Below are 21,011 nucleotides of genomic sequence, written 5' to 3'. Positions count from 1 at the left end.
GGGCAGGACTGAGGTTACAGATATTTCAGATTGTCTCTTTGCTAATGAGAGAATCAAATTGAGCTCAATATGTGTATATTCAAAGTCAAGGAGCCTGCATACTGTGAATTCTGACATAAGTCAGGAAGAAGCTAAGAAGTTGCAAGCCTTAGAGATCGTAACTCAGTCCAAGAGGAACTCTGAGGCCATCTGGCATTTTAGATGGCTCTATCCCTCCATGACTGCTTCCTTTGCCCTGTGTGTGCTCCTAATTCTGAGACACCTAATAGAGATGACTTTTAAACTGGACCTTGAAGGCAGTGTAGGCCATGGTTGTCAGAACGGGATGATGGATTGGAGGGTAGAGGAGAAATGAGTATAGCCAATGTAGACAGTACTCAGGTGCTAGGGAAACAGTAAGGCTCTGACCTTCTAGGAAGGCAGAGGAAGAGCCATGGGACTAGGTCTCCTAATGATCTCCTCTTGTTATTACCATTCTGTTCTTGATGCTGATCTATTTTTAACCATGACTATATTAAACTCAATAAATCCTCCACCATGTATTCATATGGCTGTCCTTAATGTGCCCTGTTTTATGGATTTCTGTGTTATTACTGCATAACACTTAAATCTTCCTACATACAAAGACTACTTAGAATTTCTATATACCTGTGCTCACACTTACAGGTCTAATTTTAACCTGACAGTGATCCAAATATCCTGTCCAAATGTTCTCTAACAAACAAAGTTAGAATTTAAAAAAAAAGTTAATTCTAGTAGGAGGAATTTGAGCCTGTCTGTGTCTCAGCACATTTGGGGATATTTGGTAAGTAGGGTTAGAGTGAAATGGCCAATATTGGTGTGATACAGTCATGGCAGGGATAGGAACAGCACACTGAGTCAGTTATAGCCACAGGCCACATTACATAGACATGTTCCAGGCAAGAGCCTTCAAGTCAACAGTCTACATTCATAGACATACTGTTTTCCCAATAACTGAGTATGGATGTTTTCCCTAGACATGGGTGTTGTGTACATTCCCCTTCAGCATTGACCCCATTAGCTTTTGGGCAGTGTCTTACCAGTTTCCTAAGAACAGTGCTAAAGAGGTCTTGGCTGCCACACAATTGTCATATTGTGTCCTTGGTACAAGCAGGTTACATTTACTCCTTCATGACTTGTGAATGGTCTCCCTCCAACATTGATCATATTGTAAGTGATGGTGTGTGGCAGTTAGTCCCTGTGGGGTGGGGAGACTGCTCCAATAGATGGCTAGAGTTTTGCTTCTTATCCAGCACTATAATTTTTTCCATGTGACTGTTCCTGATTTGGGGAGAATATATTAAGAGGTTTAAGAATCTTCCAATTATCTGAACTGTTTATAATGCAAACACTTGTTTTTAATCTTAGGGCAATACTCTTTCTTCAGCGAGACCAACTAATGTATTAGAAATGATGAAAGAATGGAAAAATAACCCAGAAAGTGATGATGACACCAAGGCAGACAAGGAGACTGAGCAGCACACTGAGGAAAAGTTGAAGCATAACAAAATAGAGGAAAAGGCCCCGAATGTCAACCACAGTCCATCTGCAAAGTCAGTAAATCAGGTAGGAGGAATGGCTGCAGCGGGGCACCAGGCTGCTGGCACTTTCTCTCTCGGGACACTGTGTTGCAGCTCCATCATCTCACTGTTAGTCGGTAACAGAGGCCTGCACTAGTCAACAGGTGAGGTCCTTCTACCTTCTGAGCCAGGAGAGGTAGCGCTGGGGCTTCATTCTTTGAAGCAGTGGCTCTCGGGAGTGGAGCTGACAGACCTTCTCTGTGAGAGAACACATACAGACTGAGCATCCCTAACCTGAACAGCTAGCAACTTCAGATGAAGGACACTCAAACTGTACTAAGTGCTGTAGGTCTGTTAGCCTCTGTTGTAGCTACTCAGCTCTGATGTTGCTGCACAGACACTAGCACAGCCAGCGAATGAGTGACCACAACCACGTCCAGCTCAGCCTTTTCGATGAAACAGATGGTATGCCAGATTTGACCCGTGGCTCCTAATTCATAATTTTTGTACTCTACTCAGCTACAGAATTTAGAATTGGTTTATATACTATACACAAGAGATAATTATTATATTAGCCAGTTATTTGTGTATTGTTTCATAAAAACCTAAACTATATGTTTGCCATGTTACCTGACTAGACCTGAACACAGTTTCATGTCTGAAGCAATGTTGGCATTTTGATTCTAAGTTGTAGTCTATTAACTGGATAGCCCAAAGCTTTGCCTGAGCAACCCTTTCTTGTTTTTGATACACGTCAGTATAAGTTTTTCAGTTTGGGGTTGCTCTCCTGTCTTATGTTCTAGCTCTTATTTAAATTTTGCACCCTGTGCAGGACAGTCCAGACCTAGTCATTTGTTGTTGCCTTCTAGTCCCTTGTAGGCAGCAGATGGGCAGAGCACAAGGGGGCCTGGCTGGGTGAGTCCTGGTCCATGTCTGGGAATGTGCAGGACTTCTGGCCCCACTCATAGTCAAGATTCCTGCTAGAATCTTGCAAAAGGCATCTAGGAGAGTTACCTGTTGGCTGGATAGTAAAATCCTGGATTAGAAGCTTACCATTGTGACTTAGATTGTGTGAAAGAACCACCTCACTGTAATGTAAACACTATTGAATTCCTTTCCTGTCTCCTCTGATAACTACTTACTACATTGTTTAGCACAGCGTGTATTTTATATTCTCTTTAAAAATAATATCCTAGACCCATGCTTACATTTTTCTTGTTGAACGTAGTTTGAAGATTTTCTGTTGACTGACTTGGCAGCGTGCACATACATGTAGTTACATACATAACACAGTATGTATGCATGTTTGTATAATGCATGTGCACACGCATCTAAATGTACACATATATAAATATATGCACAGCACATATTTTGTAGTGCTGTATTGTATCTGTATTTATCAATCAATGTGGCATAAAATTCCCTGGTGGATCAGTGCACTCAGGCTCCTTTTCCACTGCTCTGCCATTTTCCTTCTCTATCCCAGACATCTGACAAATCACTGGTGAAAGTGACCTACTGTGGTCTTGGATATTTCGTGTAAGGAAGAAAAGGACTAGAATGTGAGTTATGTCATGTAATGCTAGGAATTTCAGTAGTCACACACACATCTGAGGAGATAGCATTTCATTTTAGCAAGAATAGCTTACAGTGTCAATGAACAGGCTGGGCCATGGGAGCAACCTCTCCCGGGATGGGCTTAGAAAGCTTGCTCGTCCATGGCTTCAGGAGCAGTTCCCGCACTGCGGAAGCATTTTGTCTTCAGTGTCTTCTAAGGAACTTTTCCTTTGCTCAGGCTTGTCTGTGATATCTGGGGAGGAACATAACACTGGGGGATTTTTCTGAAGTTTGTTACACCTTTAAAAAAGACATATCTCTCACACATATTTTTCACTGGTTTTTTTATGTAAATATATTATTTTCCTAATTGTGTCAAACTTTATGCTAGACTTCTTCTAGTCTTTCAAACTTTTATCAACAATAAAAAGCAGTGTGTGAAAATCCTGACCTAAGTGGAGGGATTCCGCAAGCATGGGGTCAAGGCCTCTGTGTTCACAGAACTGAAAACTGCAAAAAGCAAAACCAAAATAAAAAACCAAACCCTTCATGGTTAGGGTAATAAAAGTGGTCTTGTTAGGATCATACCACCCTCTGCACCCCCTAACACCCAGAAGTTTTCAGGATCCATGGCTTCTCCAGGGGGAAGAGAGAACCAGGAAAGCAGCCACTCCCAGACATTCTGAAGCACTGCAGGGGTGCCCTCTCCATTGTTCATGGGGAGCTTAGAGGAAAAGGGGCAGCCAGGGAGGAACTAGCAAAGAGGCAATTCCACTGAAGAGATGAGCACACCATGGACACGAAAGGTTATTATGCCTGCCACTGGGCAGTTAGTCACTCCAAAAGCAGACTCAGCAAGGGCAGCAAGACTAACACCACTGCAAGGAAAGCACTCTGTGCCCAGCTGGATTAGTGCAGTGCCCACCTAGCAGCTCAGCCTAACCTGCTAGAGATCTTGAAAACAAGCTTGGTTGACCAGTGACTTTGCCAGCAGGGGTGGTTACCATCATAATATAAAATATATTGTTTCTAAGTGTCCTCAGAAGCCAAGGGAGCTGCTTCTGCAAATATGAAGGCCCAATGACAAAACACAAATCCCAATGACAGGATTACAAAGGGGCTTGCCTTTAATCCCAGGACTTGGGAAGCAAAGGCAGGTAGGAAAGTCTTTGAGTTAGAGGCCAGCCTGGATACAGAGTGAATTCCAGGACAGTTAGGGATTCATGGAGAAGCCCTATCTCAAAACACAAAACAAAAGACAAACAAAAAACAAAAAGAACAAAACCAAAACAAAACAAAACAAAAGGCTGTAAATTATCACAACCTCCAATAAAACCACATTAGGCACAAAAGAAAGGGAGAACTGTGCTGTAACAAGAAAGAGAGTTCCCAATAATCCTCTTTAAAAATCACTGAATCCCAAGAATGTATATACATAAAAAATTAAGTGAAATTTGAAAACAGTGCATGAACAGAAGAGTTTTGCAAAAGCAAGAAAGAAGGGACAGCGGGGAATAAGAGGGAATGGATGGAGAGAAGGGGAGAATTTAAACAATGGATTAGTAATGTAATGGGTGAAGTGGCAACTTCCTGTAGCCAGGCAGGACTTCCAGAGGAGGTAGGGGACAGCAGCCCACATACAAAACCTTCAACCCAAAATTTGTCCTGCTCACAACATGTGCAAGGATAAAGATGCAACAGAAATTGAGGGGATGGTCAAGCAATGACTGTCCAACCTGAGACCCAGTCCATGGGAGAGAGCCAACCCTGACACTATTGATGATGTTCTGCTCTGATTGCAGACAGGAGCCTAGCATAACTGTCCTCTGAGAGATTTCATCCATCCATTGATGGAGATAGATGCAGAGACTCACAGCCAAACATTAGATTTAGCTCTGGTAGTCTTATGGAAGAGTGGGAGGAAGAATAGAGGGAGGCAGAGGGGTCGAGGACATCACAGGAAGACCTATAGAGTCAAATAACCTGGGCTCACAGAGAGTCAGCCACCAACCAAAGTGCATGCATGAGCTGAACATAGGCCCCTTACACTTATGTATCAGATGTGTAACTTGGTCTCCATGTGGGTCTTTTAACAATTTGAGCAGGGTCTGTCTCTGTCTTTGCTGCCTACCTTTGGATCCTTTCCCCCTAGTCAGACTGCCTTTGCCTTGTTTGGCCTCAGTGGGAGAGGATGCATCTAGTCCTTCTATGACTTGATGTGTCATGGGGTTGGAACCCATGGGAAACCTTCTCTTATCAGAGAAGGGGAACAACGAATAGCGGCAGAGGTATGTGTGGGGGTGGGACTGGAAGAAGAGGAGGGAGGGGGCTGTGATGGGGGTGTAAAGTGAATAAATCAATAAAAAAATATATGGGGAGCAGTGAGATTAAAGACAGAACATTTGAAATTGCTCAGCCTAATATCAAAGAGAAGGGGTGGGTTATAAAGAAAGCTTATAAGAACTGTGGGCCACCATGAAGAGACCTAATCTATGTGTAATAGGAATTAAAGAAAGTGAGGAGGGATAAATAGGACCAGAAAGCATATGTAATAAATATAGGATGGGGACATGTTTGATGGTTGCACATCATTAACTCAGCACTCACAAAGCAGAGACAAATGGCCCGTGTCCGCTCCACCACAGGGCTCCGGCAGTTTGAGGAGGCAGGATTATGGGAAGTTGGCTGCACTTAACCCACACCACTGGGCAGGTGTCAGGCTGTGGGAAGCCTCAGGATACCACTCCAGGGGTGGGGAAGGCGCAGTCTGAGGCTCAGGACACAGCCGGAGCTGCCTCGGGGTCCCCGGGCCTGTAAGGAGGCCAGGCCCTCATTTCTCAGGCTCTTAGGCATCCAGGCACTGCTGGGATGCTGCAGAAGGGCTGAGGATGGAGTGGGGGACCCACGGGGCTGGATCTAGCCTGGGACTGAGGGGGGAAAAGAGGGGGGATTCTCTGGCTGCTCCTGCTGGGGAGAGTCTTTGGCTGGACTGGGCAGGCTTCTGGGCTTTCTTCAGAGATTAGACAGTGGCTCTGTAGGCAAGGCCTTCTCTGTGGCTCCCCACAGCGGGCTCCCTCTGATAAAAGAGGCTGTCCATGGTTTTAAGACATTTATTGTCATGGCGGAAAGTGGATGAGTAAAACCGTACTCCACTTCTCAGAGTGGGACTGAGATTAAATACCTTTTGCAAGAATGAGTGTCTGGGAAGGGAAATTCATTGGTCAAGCCTCCAGACCTTTAGGTACCTCATTATAAAGAAATCTGTCTTGAGCCTAAGTGACCTGTGGTCACATCCTCTACCTGTGAAGAGGCTTGGGGCATTGCCCTTATGTGACTGATGGTCACAAGTCTATGGAGGGCTTCAGGCTAGTGACAGGCCTGGTTTCCTGGGAGTCAGGCACAATGCCGACCCTTCCTCAGGGTTGCTGGGGTTTCAAACCTCTTCAACCAGGAGCCAGGGTCTTTCACTGTCCTACAGACCTCTGTGAGTACAAGGCCAGCCTGGTCTACACTATTATGTTTCAGCCCAGCCTGCTCTACATATTGAGTCTCTGTCTCAAAAATAAATAGATAAAGTATTAAGAAAAAACATCCTAATCTGAGAAAAAAAGCCAACATCCAGTCAAAGGAAGTTCATATATCTGAACTCAAATAGAACCCAAAGAGGAGCTTCCCACATCACACAAGAAGATACTACCAAAAATCATAACAAAGAAAAATCCCTCAAAGGATCAGCGTAGAGAAGAAGTCATGTCAAATAATCACAGAACCCTGCAGGCCAGGAGAGACAGAGTATGTTGCCAGCCAAGAATGCCATACCTGGAAAAACTATAATTTAGAAATGAAAGAAAAAAAAAAAGACTCTCCTAGACAAATGAAAGCTGAGAGAGTTCATTAACATCAGTTAAATGATGTCTTACAAAAATGCCAAAAGGAAGTATTCAAATTAAAAGGACACTAATGTGTAGTACAAAAATTTCTGAAGATAGAAAATTCACAGGTCAAAGTAAAATTCTATGTACCTCCACACCTGAAAACCCCAACCAGCCAACCAACCCTCTGTATCATGATCGTAAGGTGAGCCACTTAAATTCCAGAAGGGGCTGTTAGAAGACAAAGAACATATGACAATAACCTTTTAATAGTATCAAAGAGACGAAAACCGAGGCATCAGAAATGGCAAATATGGGGGCGGTCAATAGAGTTGAAATGTAGGGTTTTTTCCCTGTGATCAATGTTAAAGTTGTTACTTGTTTAAATTAACCCATTGTAACTATCAGATGTTTTGTATATTACTTTTCACATTGCTTTAAGAAGAATAGGAGTAAAGAGAGATTGATTTTGGTTCCTGGATCAAGGGAAATAGTTCCTCATGGCAGGGAAGGCATAGCAGCTGAGGAGACTTTGCTGCTAGCAGTGGGACCTGGTCAGACCATGGTAGCACTTAGAGAGTAGATGGAGTTGGAGCAACACCAGAGAAGAATAAAACCCTCCAGGCTTCTCCTCTTTCAACAGTGGGCCCCACCTCTTAAAGGCTCAGTACTTGCCTAGAACAACACTGCCACCCAGGGATCAAGTAAGTCCCCAAACAGCCACCCAGGGATCAAGTAAGTCCTCATACAGCCACCCAGGGATCAAGTAAGTCCCCAAACAAATAAGCCTGCAGGGAACATTTCAGACAAAACCACAACAGATGTGTTTGCTAAGTCCCATTGTAACCACAGAATAACAAGCTAAAAATAAATATAATATAAAATTAAGAAAGAACTAAAGTATAGTGCTACAGAAAAAAAATCACTCATCTGCAAAAGAAGTAGCTGATAGAGGAAGAAAAATGCAGAGTCTATAAAAATGTAGAAATCTATAGTAAAATAGCAGAAGTTTCTCTTACCAAGTTACCATGAATGTAAGTAAATTAAATTCTCCAACTAGAAGGCCTATGGAAGATTGAACTAATATATGCACGCATGAACGGGTGCTCTCTCTCTCTCTCTCTCTCTCTCTCTCTCTCTTTCTCTCTCTCTCTCTCTCTCTCTCTCACACACACACACACAAACACACACACATACACACACACACACACACACACACACACACACATACACACGAATAGGATCCACATATATGCAAGAGACTTGCTTTACCAGTAAGGACCCACACAAATTGCAGCTGAATGTCTAGAAACATTGGAAACAAAAGAACAGGAGTAGCTGGAGTCCTGTCAGATAGAATAGAGTGCAAGTCAAACTGTATTAAGGGAAAAGGTAATGCACAGTGATAAGTCATTGCAAATGATTATGCACGCAACAAACCCGGGAGTACAGGCATCAATAGACTGAAAGGGAGAGAGACACTGTAGTATAGTAATGGTAGGAGAATTTAAAGCTCCACTTTTATCAATGAGCAAGTCATCCAGAGAGAATAGCAATCAAGAAACATCAAATTTTGAAGTTTACTCTAGACCATACAGACTTAGTAGTCATTATACAGCAAACCATCAAATAGCCAAAAAATATAGATTCTTCCTAACTTTACAAGGGACTAGATTAGACTTTAGGCAAAAAAAAAAAAAAAGAAAAAAAGTCTAAGCAAATCCAAAATATCAAAATCATACCAAGCATCTTGTTCAACAATAGTAAAACAAAATGAATCTAAAATAAAAACCAACATCAGACACTCTGGAACATTTGCTGAGCAGAGCACCAGTGGCTCAGACTCTCAGATCAACAAAGGACCTCACGAAACTGAAAAGGACACATTTATTTGTCAATAGACTAATGAGCACCTTACCAATGGGGGAAAAATCTTGATTAACTCCACATCTGATAGAGGGCTAATATCTGAAATATTTAAAGAATTCAAGAAGCTAACCTCCAAAAAGTTTAAACAACCCAATCAAAAAAAAAAAAGCGGTATAGAGCTAAACAGAATTCATCAGAGGACTCTCAAATGGTCAAGAAACACTTAAAGAAATGTTCAAAGTCCTTAGTCATCAGGGAAATGCAAATCAAAACAATCCAGACATTCCACTGAAATCTACCTGAAGACCCAGTTATACCACTCTTGGACATGTACCCAAAAGATGTCCCACCATACCTTGGAGACACATGCTCCACTATATTCATAGCAGCCTTCTTTATACTAGTCAGAAGCTGGAAACAGCTCAGATGTCCCACAACAGAAGAATGGATACAGAAAATGTGGTTCATTTACATAATAGAATACTGTTCAGCTATTAAGAATGAGGACATCATGAGTTTTTCAGGCAAATGTGTGGAACTAGAAAATATCATCCTAAGTGAGGTAGCCCAGACCCAAAAGGATAAGCATAATATATACTCACTAATAAGTGGATATTAGCCAAAAAACTAGAGTGCCTAGGATACAACACACAGAACTCAAGAAGGATAACAAGCACAAGGGCCCAAGTGATAATGCTTCAATGTGATAATGCTTCAATCCCACTCGGGAGGGAGAAGAAAACAATCATGGGAAGCAGAGGGAGGGAGGAGGGACCTAGATGAGAGAGGGGAGGGAGAAGGGAAAAGGGGAACATGATCAGTAATAGGGGGAGGAAACAGGAGAGAAGCCCTGGGGGCCAGCAGAATGAATGGAAATATGCAACCTTGGGGGTGGGGTAGGAGGTGGGGGACCCTCTACAAAGTACCAGAGCCCTGGGAGGTGAGAGACTCTCAGGACTCAGTGGGAGTGAACTTAGATGAAATGCCCAACAGTGGGGAGAGGAAACTTTTAGAGTCCATCTCCAGTAGAAAGACAGGGCCTCAAGAGGAAGGATGAGGTTGCCATCCCACAGTCAAAAATTCTGACTCAGAATTGTTCCTTTCTTTTTTTTTTTTTTTTTTTTTTTTTTTTTTTTTTTTTTTTTTTCGGAGCTGGGGACCGAACCCAGGGCCTTGCACTTGCTAGGCAAGTGCTCTACCACTGAGCTAAATCCCCAATGAATTGTTCCTTTCTAAAAGAACTGCAGGGACAAAAATGGAGAAGAGACTGAGGGAAAGGAATTCTGGTGACTGGCCCAACTTGGATTCCTTCTCAAGGGGAGGCTCCAAGGCCTGACACTATTAGAGATGCTATAGTGTGCTTACTGACAGGAGCCTAGCATGACTGCCCTCTGAGAGCCTAACAAGCAGCTGACTAAGACAGATGCAGATAATACCCAACCATTGGACTGAAGTCCAGAATCCCTGTAGTTGAATTAGGGAAAGGCTGGAAGAAGCTGAGGAGGAGGACAATCCCATAGGAAGACCAGCAGTCTCAACTATCCTGGACCCCTGAGATCTCTCAGACACTGAGCCACCAATCAGGCAGCACACTTGAGCTGGTCCAAGACCCTGACACATATATAGCAGGGAATTACCTGGTCTGGCTTCAGTGGGAGAAGTGCCTAACCTGCTAGAGACTTGAGGCCCCAGGGCATGGAGAGGCCTGGTGGTGGTGGTGTAGACATCTTCTTGGAGACAGGGTGTTTGGGGGGAAGAATGGGATGAGGAACTGTGGGAGGAGGGACCAGGCAATGAATGACTGGACTGTAAAAAAATTAAACCCCCCCAAAGAAACTCACAAAATACAGTTAGTACAAGCCTATTCATTCTTCAGAAATGAAGGCTGAAACTCTAAAAATGATACACTGGTTAAGCGCACTTGCTACTCTTATAGAGCATCCAGGTTTGGTTTCTAGCACCCATAGAGTGGCATGGCTCACAACTACCTTTAACTTCCATTCTTAGAGATTCAACCTACTCTTCTGGCTCTGGAGGCACTAGGCCCAAATATAGTATACATGCAGGCAAAAGATGCATACACATTAAATGAATCTTAAAAACAAACAAAACCCCCAAACAAACAAAACCAAAACAGGCTAATTTTTTAAGGAACAAATTCTCGGAGGACTTGTGATTCACATACTAGCTCAGGGGAAGTGCTTCCTGCAGAGTTGGGATGCCATTTTAAGGTCTTGTCTGAACTTACTGCTTTGGGAGTCAAACGTTTCTTTATTTTCCCCATCTTCAGCTTATAGGCATGAACTGATCCAGTGAATGATGACCTAGAGGTCTAGTATGGCTAAGGGAGAAATTCTTGGTGTCAGAATTGTTGAGAGCTCTTTGTAGTGGGAAGCTAGATGGAGAAGACACAGAGGGACAAAGATACCTTGCCATCTAGGGCCATTTATTTTCCTGGGATACACTGGTGATTGAGCTTAATACCTTGAGCATTTTAAGGGGAGCTTGTTGCTGAACTTCTCCTAGCCCAGGTATGACAAACCCCAATCCAGCTATGATTTAATCCTACCTGAAATGTGGCAAATACTCCAATATAAAGATTACAAAAGATTAAAACTCTCAGACAATGACTTACCCCCAGGCATGCAAATCAATGTAGAATATAGGGAATATGAAAATCAAGGCACATAGCCCTCTCCTGGCCCACAATGTTGATAATCCACAGTAACTGAATCTAATGATACTTGCATGGATACACTACTGCACAAAGAATTTATAACATGAGCTTAAAAATCAACAAACCCGGGGCTGGGGATTTAGCTCAGTGGTAGAGCGCTTACCTAGGAAGCACAAGGCCCTGGGTTCGGTCCCCAGCTCCGAAAAAAAGAACAACAACAACAAAAAAATATCAACAAACCCAAGAAGAATATGATGGAGTGGGGAGATGGCTAGGAGGATAGTTCAATTAATAATATGTTTGCAAAATACTAACCATGCAAGCACAAGAATTCCAGTTCAGTTCCCCAAACCCAAACTAGAAAGGAAGAAGGAAAGGAAAGAAAAAGAAAGAAAGAAAGAAAGAAAGAAAGAAAGAAAGAAAGAAAGAAAGAAAGGGAGAAAGAAAGAAAGGGAGAAAGAAAGAAAGGAAGGAAGCCAGACAGGCATGGTGTTTTTTGCTTATAATCCTAGCATCAGGAATGACAGACAGATGTTTCGCTGGGGCTCACTGTTCAGCAAACCAGCCTAGTATAACACCCAAGGCTGTTCTTTGAACTCACATGTATGTTTACACAGAGAAAATAGGAATAGACAGTTAAATGAAATAAGGCAATTTATTATATGAAAGAAAAATTCAATAAAGAAAGGTTCTGGAAAAAGTCAAGTAGAAATCTTGGAAATAAAAAGCTCAGTAAATCAAATAAAAGGCTGAGTTAAAAGCCTCACCAATGACTGGATCAATGGGAAGAATATAAAGGCTTGGAGGAAGATTTATGGATTAGAACATTCAGATAGTATTATAAGAAAAATAAATTATAAACAGAACATGAAAGAACTGTGGGATAGGATTAAATACAAACCTAGGAATCTTGGCAAAGACTCAGATGTAGAGATACAGAATAATGACATAGAAAAATTATTCAGTGAAGTGATCACATATAATTTCCTAAGTTGAGGGCAACATACAAATATTCAGACACATAAAGCATTAAACCTAAATGGACATGACCAGAGAAAGAACCTCCCTGTGCCATATTATACCTAGAATGTCAAGAGTACAAAGAAAGATGTGAGAACTGCAAGGCTGTTTATAAAAACAAACATGCTAGAATATTTGAGAAGAAACTCTAAAGGTCAGTAAGATATAGAATATATACTTCAAACTCTACAAAAAATTAACCTATTTTATTATATCTGGCAAAATTATCCTTCAAGATGCAAAGAAAAATAAATACCTTCAAGGCATAAACAAAAGTTATTCATGACCACTGAGTCAGAATTGCAGGAGATACTTATGGGATCTTACACATAGAAAAGGAAGATAAACATATTATGAGAACATGGGCAATAATGAATTTCATTAGAGTAATAGGTAAGCAAATGAGAAGAATTAGGAAAAAGTCAACATTAGGAAAACAACAAAATGCTAAGAACTAGTAAATACTTTACAATAATTACCCTAAATGTAATTGTATTTAAAGTGTCCAATTAAAAGACAAGGAGTATCTGATTAGATTAAAAACAAAACCCAACTGTTTGCTGTCTGCAAGAAACCCATCTTGTGGGACATTCCATGTTTTGGCTGAAAGTTCAAGAAGAGCAAATAATGTTCCAAGCAAATTAAAAATCAAAGCAAACAGAAATAGCTATACAAATACATTAAAAGAACTATGTCAGAACAAAATCAGTCAGAAGAGGCAAATAAAGTCATTACATAATGACAAAGGGAGTAATCTACTAAAGAGAACATGATGATTGTAAGTGTATATACACTAAATATCTGTGTACCAAACTTCATAAAACAAACACAACTGGACCTAAAGAGAGAGATAGACTTATCCAACAAAAGTTGAACATTCCTTACTCACTCTCACCAGTATATTCGTTTGGGGGATATAAAAAACTGATATCAGAGCTAACCTATGTTATAGGTCTAATGGACTTGCTAGACATCTACAACATATATAGTCCAATGGCTGCAGAGTGCACATTCCTTTTAGAAGCTCATGGAACTGTCACCAAACAGATTATATTGTAGAAAATAAATAAGTTTGAACAAATGCAAGTAAATTAAAGTAATTTATTGTTATCAGTAACTTATTTGACCACAATTGAATGAAACTAGATACTAATGGTTATAGGAATTACACAAACATCTGAAGACTAAACAATATACATTGGAATGACAATTGGGCTGTTGAAGAAATCAAAGGACAAAATATGAAAAATTTCTAGAATTAAATGAAAATAGGAACACATCATACCAGCGTCTTTTAGATACAAATGAAGACAGTTATAAAATGGAAGTTTATAGATATGAGTGACTAAATTTTTAAAAGTCTGAGAGATATCATATAAATAACCTAATGATGTATCTAAAGGTCTTAGAAAAATTAAAGCAAGCCAAAGCCGAAATTAGTAGAAGAAAAGAATTGCTTAAGATTAATTTGGAAGCTAATAAACTGGAAGCTAAAAGGCTAGCACGAAGAACCAATTAACAAAAAGAAACACAGAACAAACCCTTAGCCAAACTCATCAATAAGAGAAGGCCCTGGTTAATAAAATTAGGATAAAAGAGGAATTGATTCAACAGATAGTGGTGCTGGAAAGATGGCTCAGGGTTTAAGAGCACTTGCTATTCCTTTAGAGGACCAGAGTTCAAGGGTCAGTTGTTAAGAACACTTGCAAGGCATGAGGGCAGAGTTCAATTCTCTGCATGACGTGGTGGCTCACAATGGTCTATAACTCTAGTTCCAGAATCTCAGATGCCATATTCTAGCCTCTGCAAATACAAAGCATGTACATGGTGCACAGATATACATGCAAGCAAACCTTCCCTACACATAAAAACTATTTAATGAAAAAATTCACTGAAACCCAAAGGTCTGCTAAGAATTATCTTTAAAACTTATATTCTGGGGCTGGGGATTTAGCCCAGTGGTAGAGCGCTTACCTAGGAAGCGCAAGGCCCTGGGTTCGGTCCCCAGCTCCGAAAAAAAGAACAACAAAAAAAAACTTATATTCTAATCAGTTGAAAACCTAGATGAATTGAACAACTTTCAGGAAAATCAGGAGCTTCAAGATCAGGAGCTAACAATGGGACTGAAGAAATAAAGTTGTCCATCAACAAGAAGCCCCGGACCAGTCCTTTAGAAAACAATTAATACCAATGTTCTTCATGCTATTTAATAAAACACGAAGGCAAAGAATGCTAGAAGACTCATTATATGGAGCAAATGTTACTCTCATATCAAAACTGTATAAAGATGTAAGAAAAACAATGGCAGTGATGAAAACTATAAGCAAGTATCCTTGATAAATACATATCCTAGATTAAATACATTCTATAAAATTCTCATTAGCCAAATTTAATAGTATATTAAAAGGATCACAGCCATGGTGGACTTGGTCTCATTATAGAGGTATAAGGATTGTTCAAAATGTAAAAGTCAACAAATGAAATACGGTACATGAACAGAATAGAGGATCACATAAAAATCCCAACAGATTTAAAAAAAAACAAACCTTTGATAAAATTCAACATCCTTTCATGATGAAAGCTTAGAAAAAGCTAGGACTAGAAAGATTGTACATCACATACCCAAACTTATGGGACACAATGAAAGCTGTGCTAAGAGGAAAACTCATAGCACTGAGTGTCTGCAGAAAGAAACAGGAAAGAGCATATGTCAGCAGCTTGACAGCACACCTAAAAGCTCTAGAATAAAAAGAAGCAAATACACCCAGGAGGAGTAGAAGGCAGGAAATAATCAAACTCAGAGCTGAAATCAACCAAGTAGAAACAAAAAGGACCATAGAAAGAATCAACAGAACCAAAAGTTGGTTCTTTGAGAAAATCAACAAGATAGATAAACCCTTAGCCAGACTAACGAGAGGACACAGAGAGTGTGTCCAAATTAACAAAATCAGAAATGAAAAGGGAGACATAACTACAGATTCAGAGGAAATTCAAAAAATCATCAGATCTTACTACAGAAGCCTATATTCAACAAAACTTGAAAATCTGCAGGAAACAGACAATTTCCTAGACAGATACCAGGTACCGAAGTTAAATCAGGAACAGATAAACCAGTGAAACAACCCCATAATTCCTAAGGAAAAAGAAGCAGTCATTAAAGGTCTCCCAAACAAAAAGAGCCCAGGTCCAGACGGGTTTACTGCAGAATTCTATCAGACCTTCATAGAAGACCTCATTCCAATATTATCCAAACTATTCCACAAAATTGAAACAGATGGAGCACTACCGAATACCTTCTACGAAGCCACAATTACTCTTATACCTAAACCACACAAAGACCCAACAAAGAAAGAGAACTTCAGACCAATTTCCCTTATGAATATCGACGCAAAAATACTCAATAAAATTCTGGCAAACCGAATCCAAGAGCACATCAAAACAATCATCCACCATGATCAAGTAGGCTTCATCCCAGGCATGCAGGGATGGTTTAATATACGGAAAACCATCAATGTGATCCATTATATAAACAAACTAAAAGAACAAAACCACATGATCATTTCATTAGATGCTGAGAAAGCATTTGACAAAATTCAACACCCCTTCATGATAAAAGTCCTGGAAAGAATAGGAATTCAAGGCCCATACCTAAACATAGTAAAAGCCATATACAGCAAACCAGTTGCTAACATTAAACTAAATGGAGAGAAACTTGAAGCAATCCCACTAAAATCAGGGACTAGACAAGGCTGCCCACTCTCTCCCTACTTATTCAATATAGTTCTTGAAGTTCTAGCCAGAGCAATCAGACAACAAAAGGAGGTCAAGGGGATACAGATCAGAAAAGAAGAAGTCAAAATATCACTATTTGCAGATGATATGATAGTATATTTAAGTGATCCCAAAAGTTCCACCAGAGAACTACTAAAGCTGATAAACAACTTCAGCAAAGTGGCTGGGTATAAAATTAACTCAAATAAATCAGTAGCCTTCCTCTACACAAAAGAGAAACAAGCCGAGAAAGAAATTAGGGAAACGACACCCTTCATAATAGACCCAAATAATATAAAGTACCTCGGTGTGACTTTAACCAAGCAAGTAAAAGATTTGTACAATAAGAACTTCAAGACACTGAAGAAAGAAATTGAAGAAGACCTCAGAAGATGGAAAGATCTCCCATGCTCATGGATTGGCAGGATTAATATAGTAAAAATGGCCATTTTACCAAAAGCGATCTACAGATTCAATGCAATCCCCATCAAAATACCAATCCAATTCTTCAAAGAGCTAGACAGAACAATTTGCAAATTCATCTGGAATAACAAAAAACCCAGGATAGCTAAAACTATCCTCAACAATAAAAGGACTTCAGGGGGAATCACTATCCCTGAACTCAAGCAGTATTACAGAGCAATAGTGATAAAAACTGCATGGTATTGGTACAGAAACAGACAGATAGACCAATGGAACAGAATTAAAGACCCAGAAATGAACCCACACACCTATGGGCACTTGATTTTTGACAAAGGAGCCAAAACCATCAAATGGAAAAAAGACAGCATTTTCAGCAAATGGTGCTGGTTCAACTGGAGGTCAACATGTAGAAGAATGCAGATCAATCCATGCTTATCACCCTGTACAAAGCTTAGGTCCAAGTGGATCAAGGACCTCCACATCAAACCAGATACACTCAAACTAATAGAAGAAAAACTAGGGAAGCATCTGGAACACATGGGCACTGGAAAAAATTTCCTGAACAAAACACCAATGGCTTATGCTCTAAGATCAAGAATCGACAAATGGGATCTCATAAAACTGCAAAGCTTCTGTAAGGCAAAGGACACTGTGGTTAGGACAAAACGGCAACCAACAGATTGGGAAAAGATCTTTACCAATCCTACAGCAGATAGAGGCCTTATATCCAAAATATACAAAGAACTCAAGAAGTTAGATCGCAGGGAGACAAATAACCCTATTAAAAAATGGGGTTCAGAGCTAAACAAACAATTCACAGCTGAGGAATGCCGAATGGCTGAGAAACACCTAAAGAAATGTTCAACATCTTTAGTCATAAGGGAAATGCAAATTAAAACAACCCTGAGATTTCACCTCACACCAGTGAGAATGGCTAAGATCAAAAACTCAGGTGACAGCAAATGCTGGCGAGGATGCGGAGAAAGAGGAAGAGAAAGAGGAATCCATTGTTGGTGGGATTGCAGACTGGTACAACCATTCTGGAAATCAGTCTGGAGGTTCCTCAGAAAATTGGACATTGAACTGCCTGAGGATCCAGCTATACCTCTCTTGGGCATATACCCAAAAGATGCCCCAACATATAAAAAAGACACGTGCTCCACTATGTTCATCGCAGCCTTATTTATAATAGCCAGAAGCTGGAAAGAACCCAGATGCCCTTCAACAGAGGAATGGATACAGAAAATGTGGTACATCTACACAATGGAATATTACTCAGCTATCAAAAACAATGACTTTATGAAATTCGTAGGCAAATGGTTGGAACTGGAAAATATCATCCTGAGTGAGCTAACCCAATCACAGAAAAACACACATGGTATGCACTCATTGATAAGTGGCTATTAGCCCAAGTGCTTGAATTACCCTAGATGCCTAGAACAAATGAAACTCAAGACGGATGATCAAAATGTGAATGCTTCACTCCTTCTTTAAAAGGGGAATAAGAATACCCTTGGCAGGGAATAGAGAGGCAAAGATTAAAACAGACACAGAAGGAACATCCATTCAGAGCCTGCCCCACATGTGGCCCATACATATACAGCCATCCAATTAGACAAGATGGATGAAGCAAAGAAGTGCAGGCCGACAGGAGCCGGATGTAGATCTCTCCTGAGAGACACAGCCAGAATACAGCAAATACAGAGGCGAATGCCAGCAGCAAACCACTGAACTGAGAATAGGACCCCCGTTGAAGGAATCAGAGAAAGAACTGGAAGAGCTTGAAGGGGCTCGAGACCCCATATGTACAACAATGCCAAGCAACCAGAGCTTCCAGGGACTAAGCCACTACCTAAAGACTATACATGGACTGACCCTGGACTCTGACCTCATAGGTAGCAATGAATAACCTAGTAAGATCACCAGTGGAAGGGGAAGCCCTGGGTCCTGCTAAGACTTAACCCCCAGTGAACTAGATTGTTGGGGGGAGGGCGGCAATGGGGGAAGGGTGGGGAGGGGAACACCCATAAAGAAGGGGAAGGGGAGGGATTAGGGGGATGTTTGCCCAGAAACCAGGAAAGGGAGTAACACTCAAAATGTATATAAGAAATACTCAAGTTAATAAAAAAAAAAGATTGTACATCAATGAAATAAAGTCTGTATATGACAGGCGTATATAGTCAACATTGTACTGCATAGAGAAAAACAGAAACCATTCATATGAAGTCAAGAATAAGACTCTAATGCTGACTTTCAACACTTTTGTTCAATATAACATTTGCACTCTTAGCCAGAACAATTAAACAAAGAAAGCAAAAAAGTATATAAATAGGAAAGGGAAGATTCAAATTATCTCTATTTGCAGTTGATACACTCTTGTACCAAAAGATCCTAAAGGACTTAGTTTTGATAATTTCAGCAAAGCAACAAGATATAAAAATCAGCATATAAAATCAGCAGCTTTTTTTGTATACCATAACAAACATTTAAAAAAGGAAGTAGGAATCCTTCCCTGTCCACAATAGCCTGAATCTATAATACCTAGGAACAAACCTAGGAAAGGCTTCTACAATGAAAAGTACACAACCACTAAGAAATAAATCAAAGACACTAAAGATATGTTCCATATTCATGTATTGTGTAAAATTAATATTGTTAAAATGCAGTCCCCAGCAACATTCCAGTAACATTCTCCACAGAACTAAATGCAGTCCTAAAATTCTCATGGAAGCCCAAAAGATAGAATAGTTAAGGAATCCTAAATGAGAAGAGTAATGTTAGAATTATAATACCTTGTTTCTCATTACACTACAAAGCCAGGCAGAAACAGCATGTTCTCAGCACAGGAATTGGCATGTAGACAAATTCAATGAGTAAAGGTTCCAGACAAAACCCCATACAGGTACAGCTACCTGGTTTCTAACAAAGGCTCCAGAATTTCACTAGAGAAAAGACAGTCTCTGACAACAGGGCTGGGAAGACTGAATATCCACATGTAAAATGAAACTAGATCTGTGTCTCATCCTGTACAAATCAATTCAATGTTAGGCTTGAAACTTGTAGTTGAAAAACAGGGAAAAACTTAAAGATACAAGCTTAAGTGGGGCTGAGATGTAGCTCAGTAGTGCCTTCCTGGAATGCATGAAGCTCAGTTTTCCTTCTCCAGAACCACATAACATGGCACATCAAAATGGTAGCTCACAACTGTGATTCTCAGTATTAGTTCAAGGCCATCCCTGGATTCATAGAGGGTTGGAACTAGCCTGAGATGCATGAAACACTGTCTTGAAGACAGGCATAGACAAGGGAATCAAGAGCAGCACACAGTAGGCACATCTGTACATCTGTGTGTACTACAGCACTAATGGCAAGTGCCGAGTCTGTGCTGGTAAATACTTTTGAGTGATTGGATACAGAAAATCTGGTATAGGGTATATACAATATCCAGGGGGTGCACACCTTTAATTCCAGCACCTTGGAGGCAGAAGCAGGCAGATTTCTGTGAGTTCCAGACCAGCCTGATCTACAGAGCAAGTTCAAGGACAGCCAGAGCCACACAGAGAAACCCTATCTAGAAAACAAAGTGAAACAAAACAAAAAGAAAAAAAGAAGGAAAGAATGAGGAGGAAGAGGACGAGGAAAAACGATACAATAGAATAGTATTTAGGCATAAGAATGAAATCGTGTGACCCTCAGAAATGTAGACTGAACTGAAGATAATCAGGTGAAACAAGCAAAACTCAGAAAGACACATTAAGTTTTCCTTCTGTATAGAACATTTACAGGAACAATAATGTAAAAGGAAAAAAGTGTACTACTAAGAAAGAAAAGTCCCCCTGACAACAGGCAGAGACACTTGTTGTTGTGGTTGGTCTTACACCGTTAGGGGCAGAGAAGAAGACAGCCCTTTGTGCGTCCTAGCTTGATGCCTGGCTTGGTAGCCACATAAAAGTCAAATCAAATCCAGGTAGCACGCCTGGCACAGGGGAGGAAGACATGGCATTTCACCATGCCACACAGTGGTGGGGAAAGACACCCACAGCCCTCTCTACTCCATGCCACACAGTGGTGGGGAAAGACACCCACAGCCCTCTCTACCCCATGGCACAGGCAGGTCGTGGACACAGAACCCTGCCTATTGCCATGCAGACAGACCTACAGACTGACATGCCACCCACAGACCTGCCCTTCTGACCACAGCATAGGCAGGTTGTAGGTACCCGCTTGCCACCATATCATCCAGCACGGATGGAGAATGTCACCCAGGACCTACCTAGTCAT

The 21,011-nt window shown here is 40.8% G+C and overlaps 1 protein-coding gene across 9 annotated transcripts in view; it reads left to right on the top strand.

Annotated features, from left to right (window-relative positions):
• Positions 1 to 21,011, top strand: part of Stk33 (serine/threonine kinase 33) — a 179,627-nt gene that overhangs the window by 140,616 nt on the left and 18,000 nt on the right. For all 9 annotated transcript variants that reach the window (NM_001432630.1, NM_001432629.1, NM_001432628.1 and 6 more), the window contains 1 exon segment: positions 1,390 to 1,587. In NM_001432630.1, the coding sequence (NP_001419559.1) occupies positions 1,390 to 1,587 (198 nt within the window).

This window comes from Rattus norvegicus, chromosome 1 (assembly GCF_021556685.1).
Source record: "Rattus norvegicus strain SHRSP/BbbUtx chromosome 1, alternate assembly SHRSP_T2T, whole genome shotgun sequence".
Classification (NCBI taxonomy): Eukaryota; Metazoa; Chordata; class Mammalia; order Rodentia; family Muridae; genus Rattus; species Rattus norvegicus.
The sequence above is the reverse complement of the archived record's forward strand: the minus strand, read 5'-3'. Positions and strand labels throughout refer to the sequence as shown.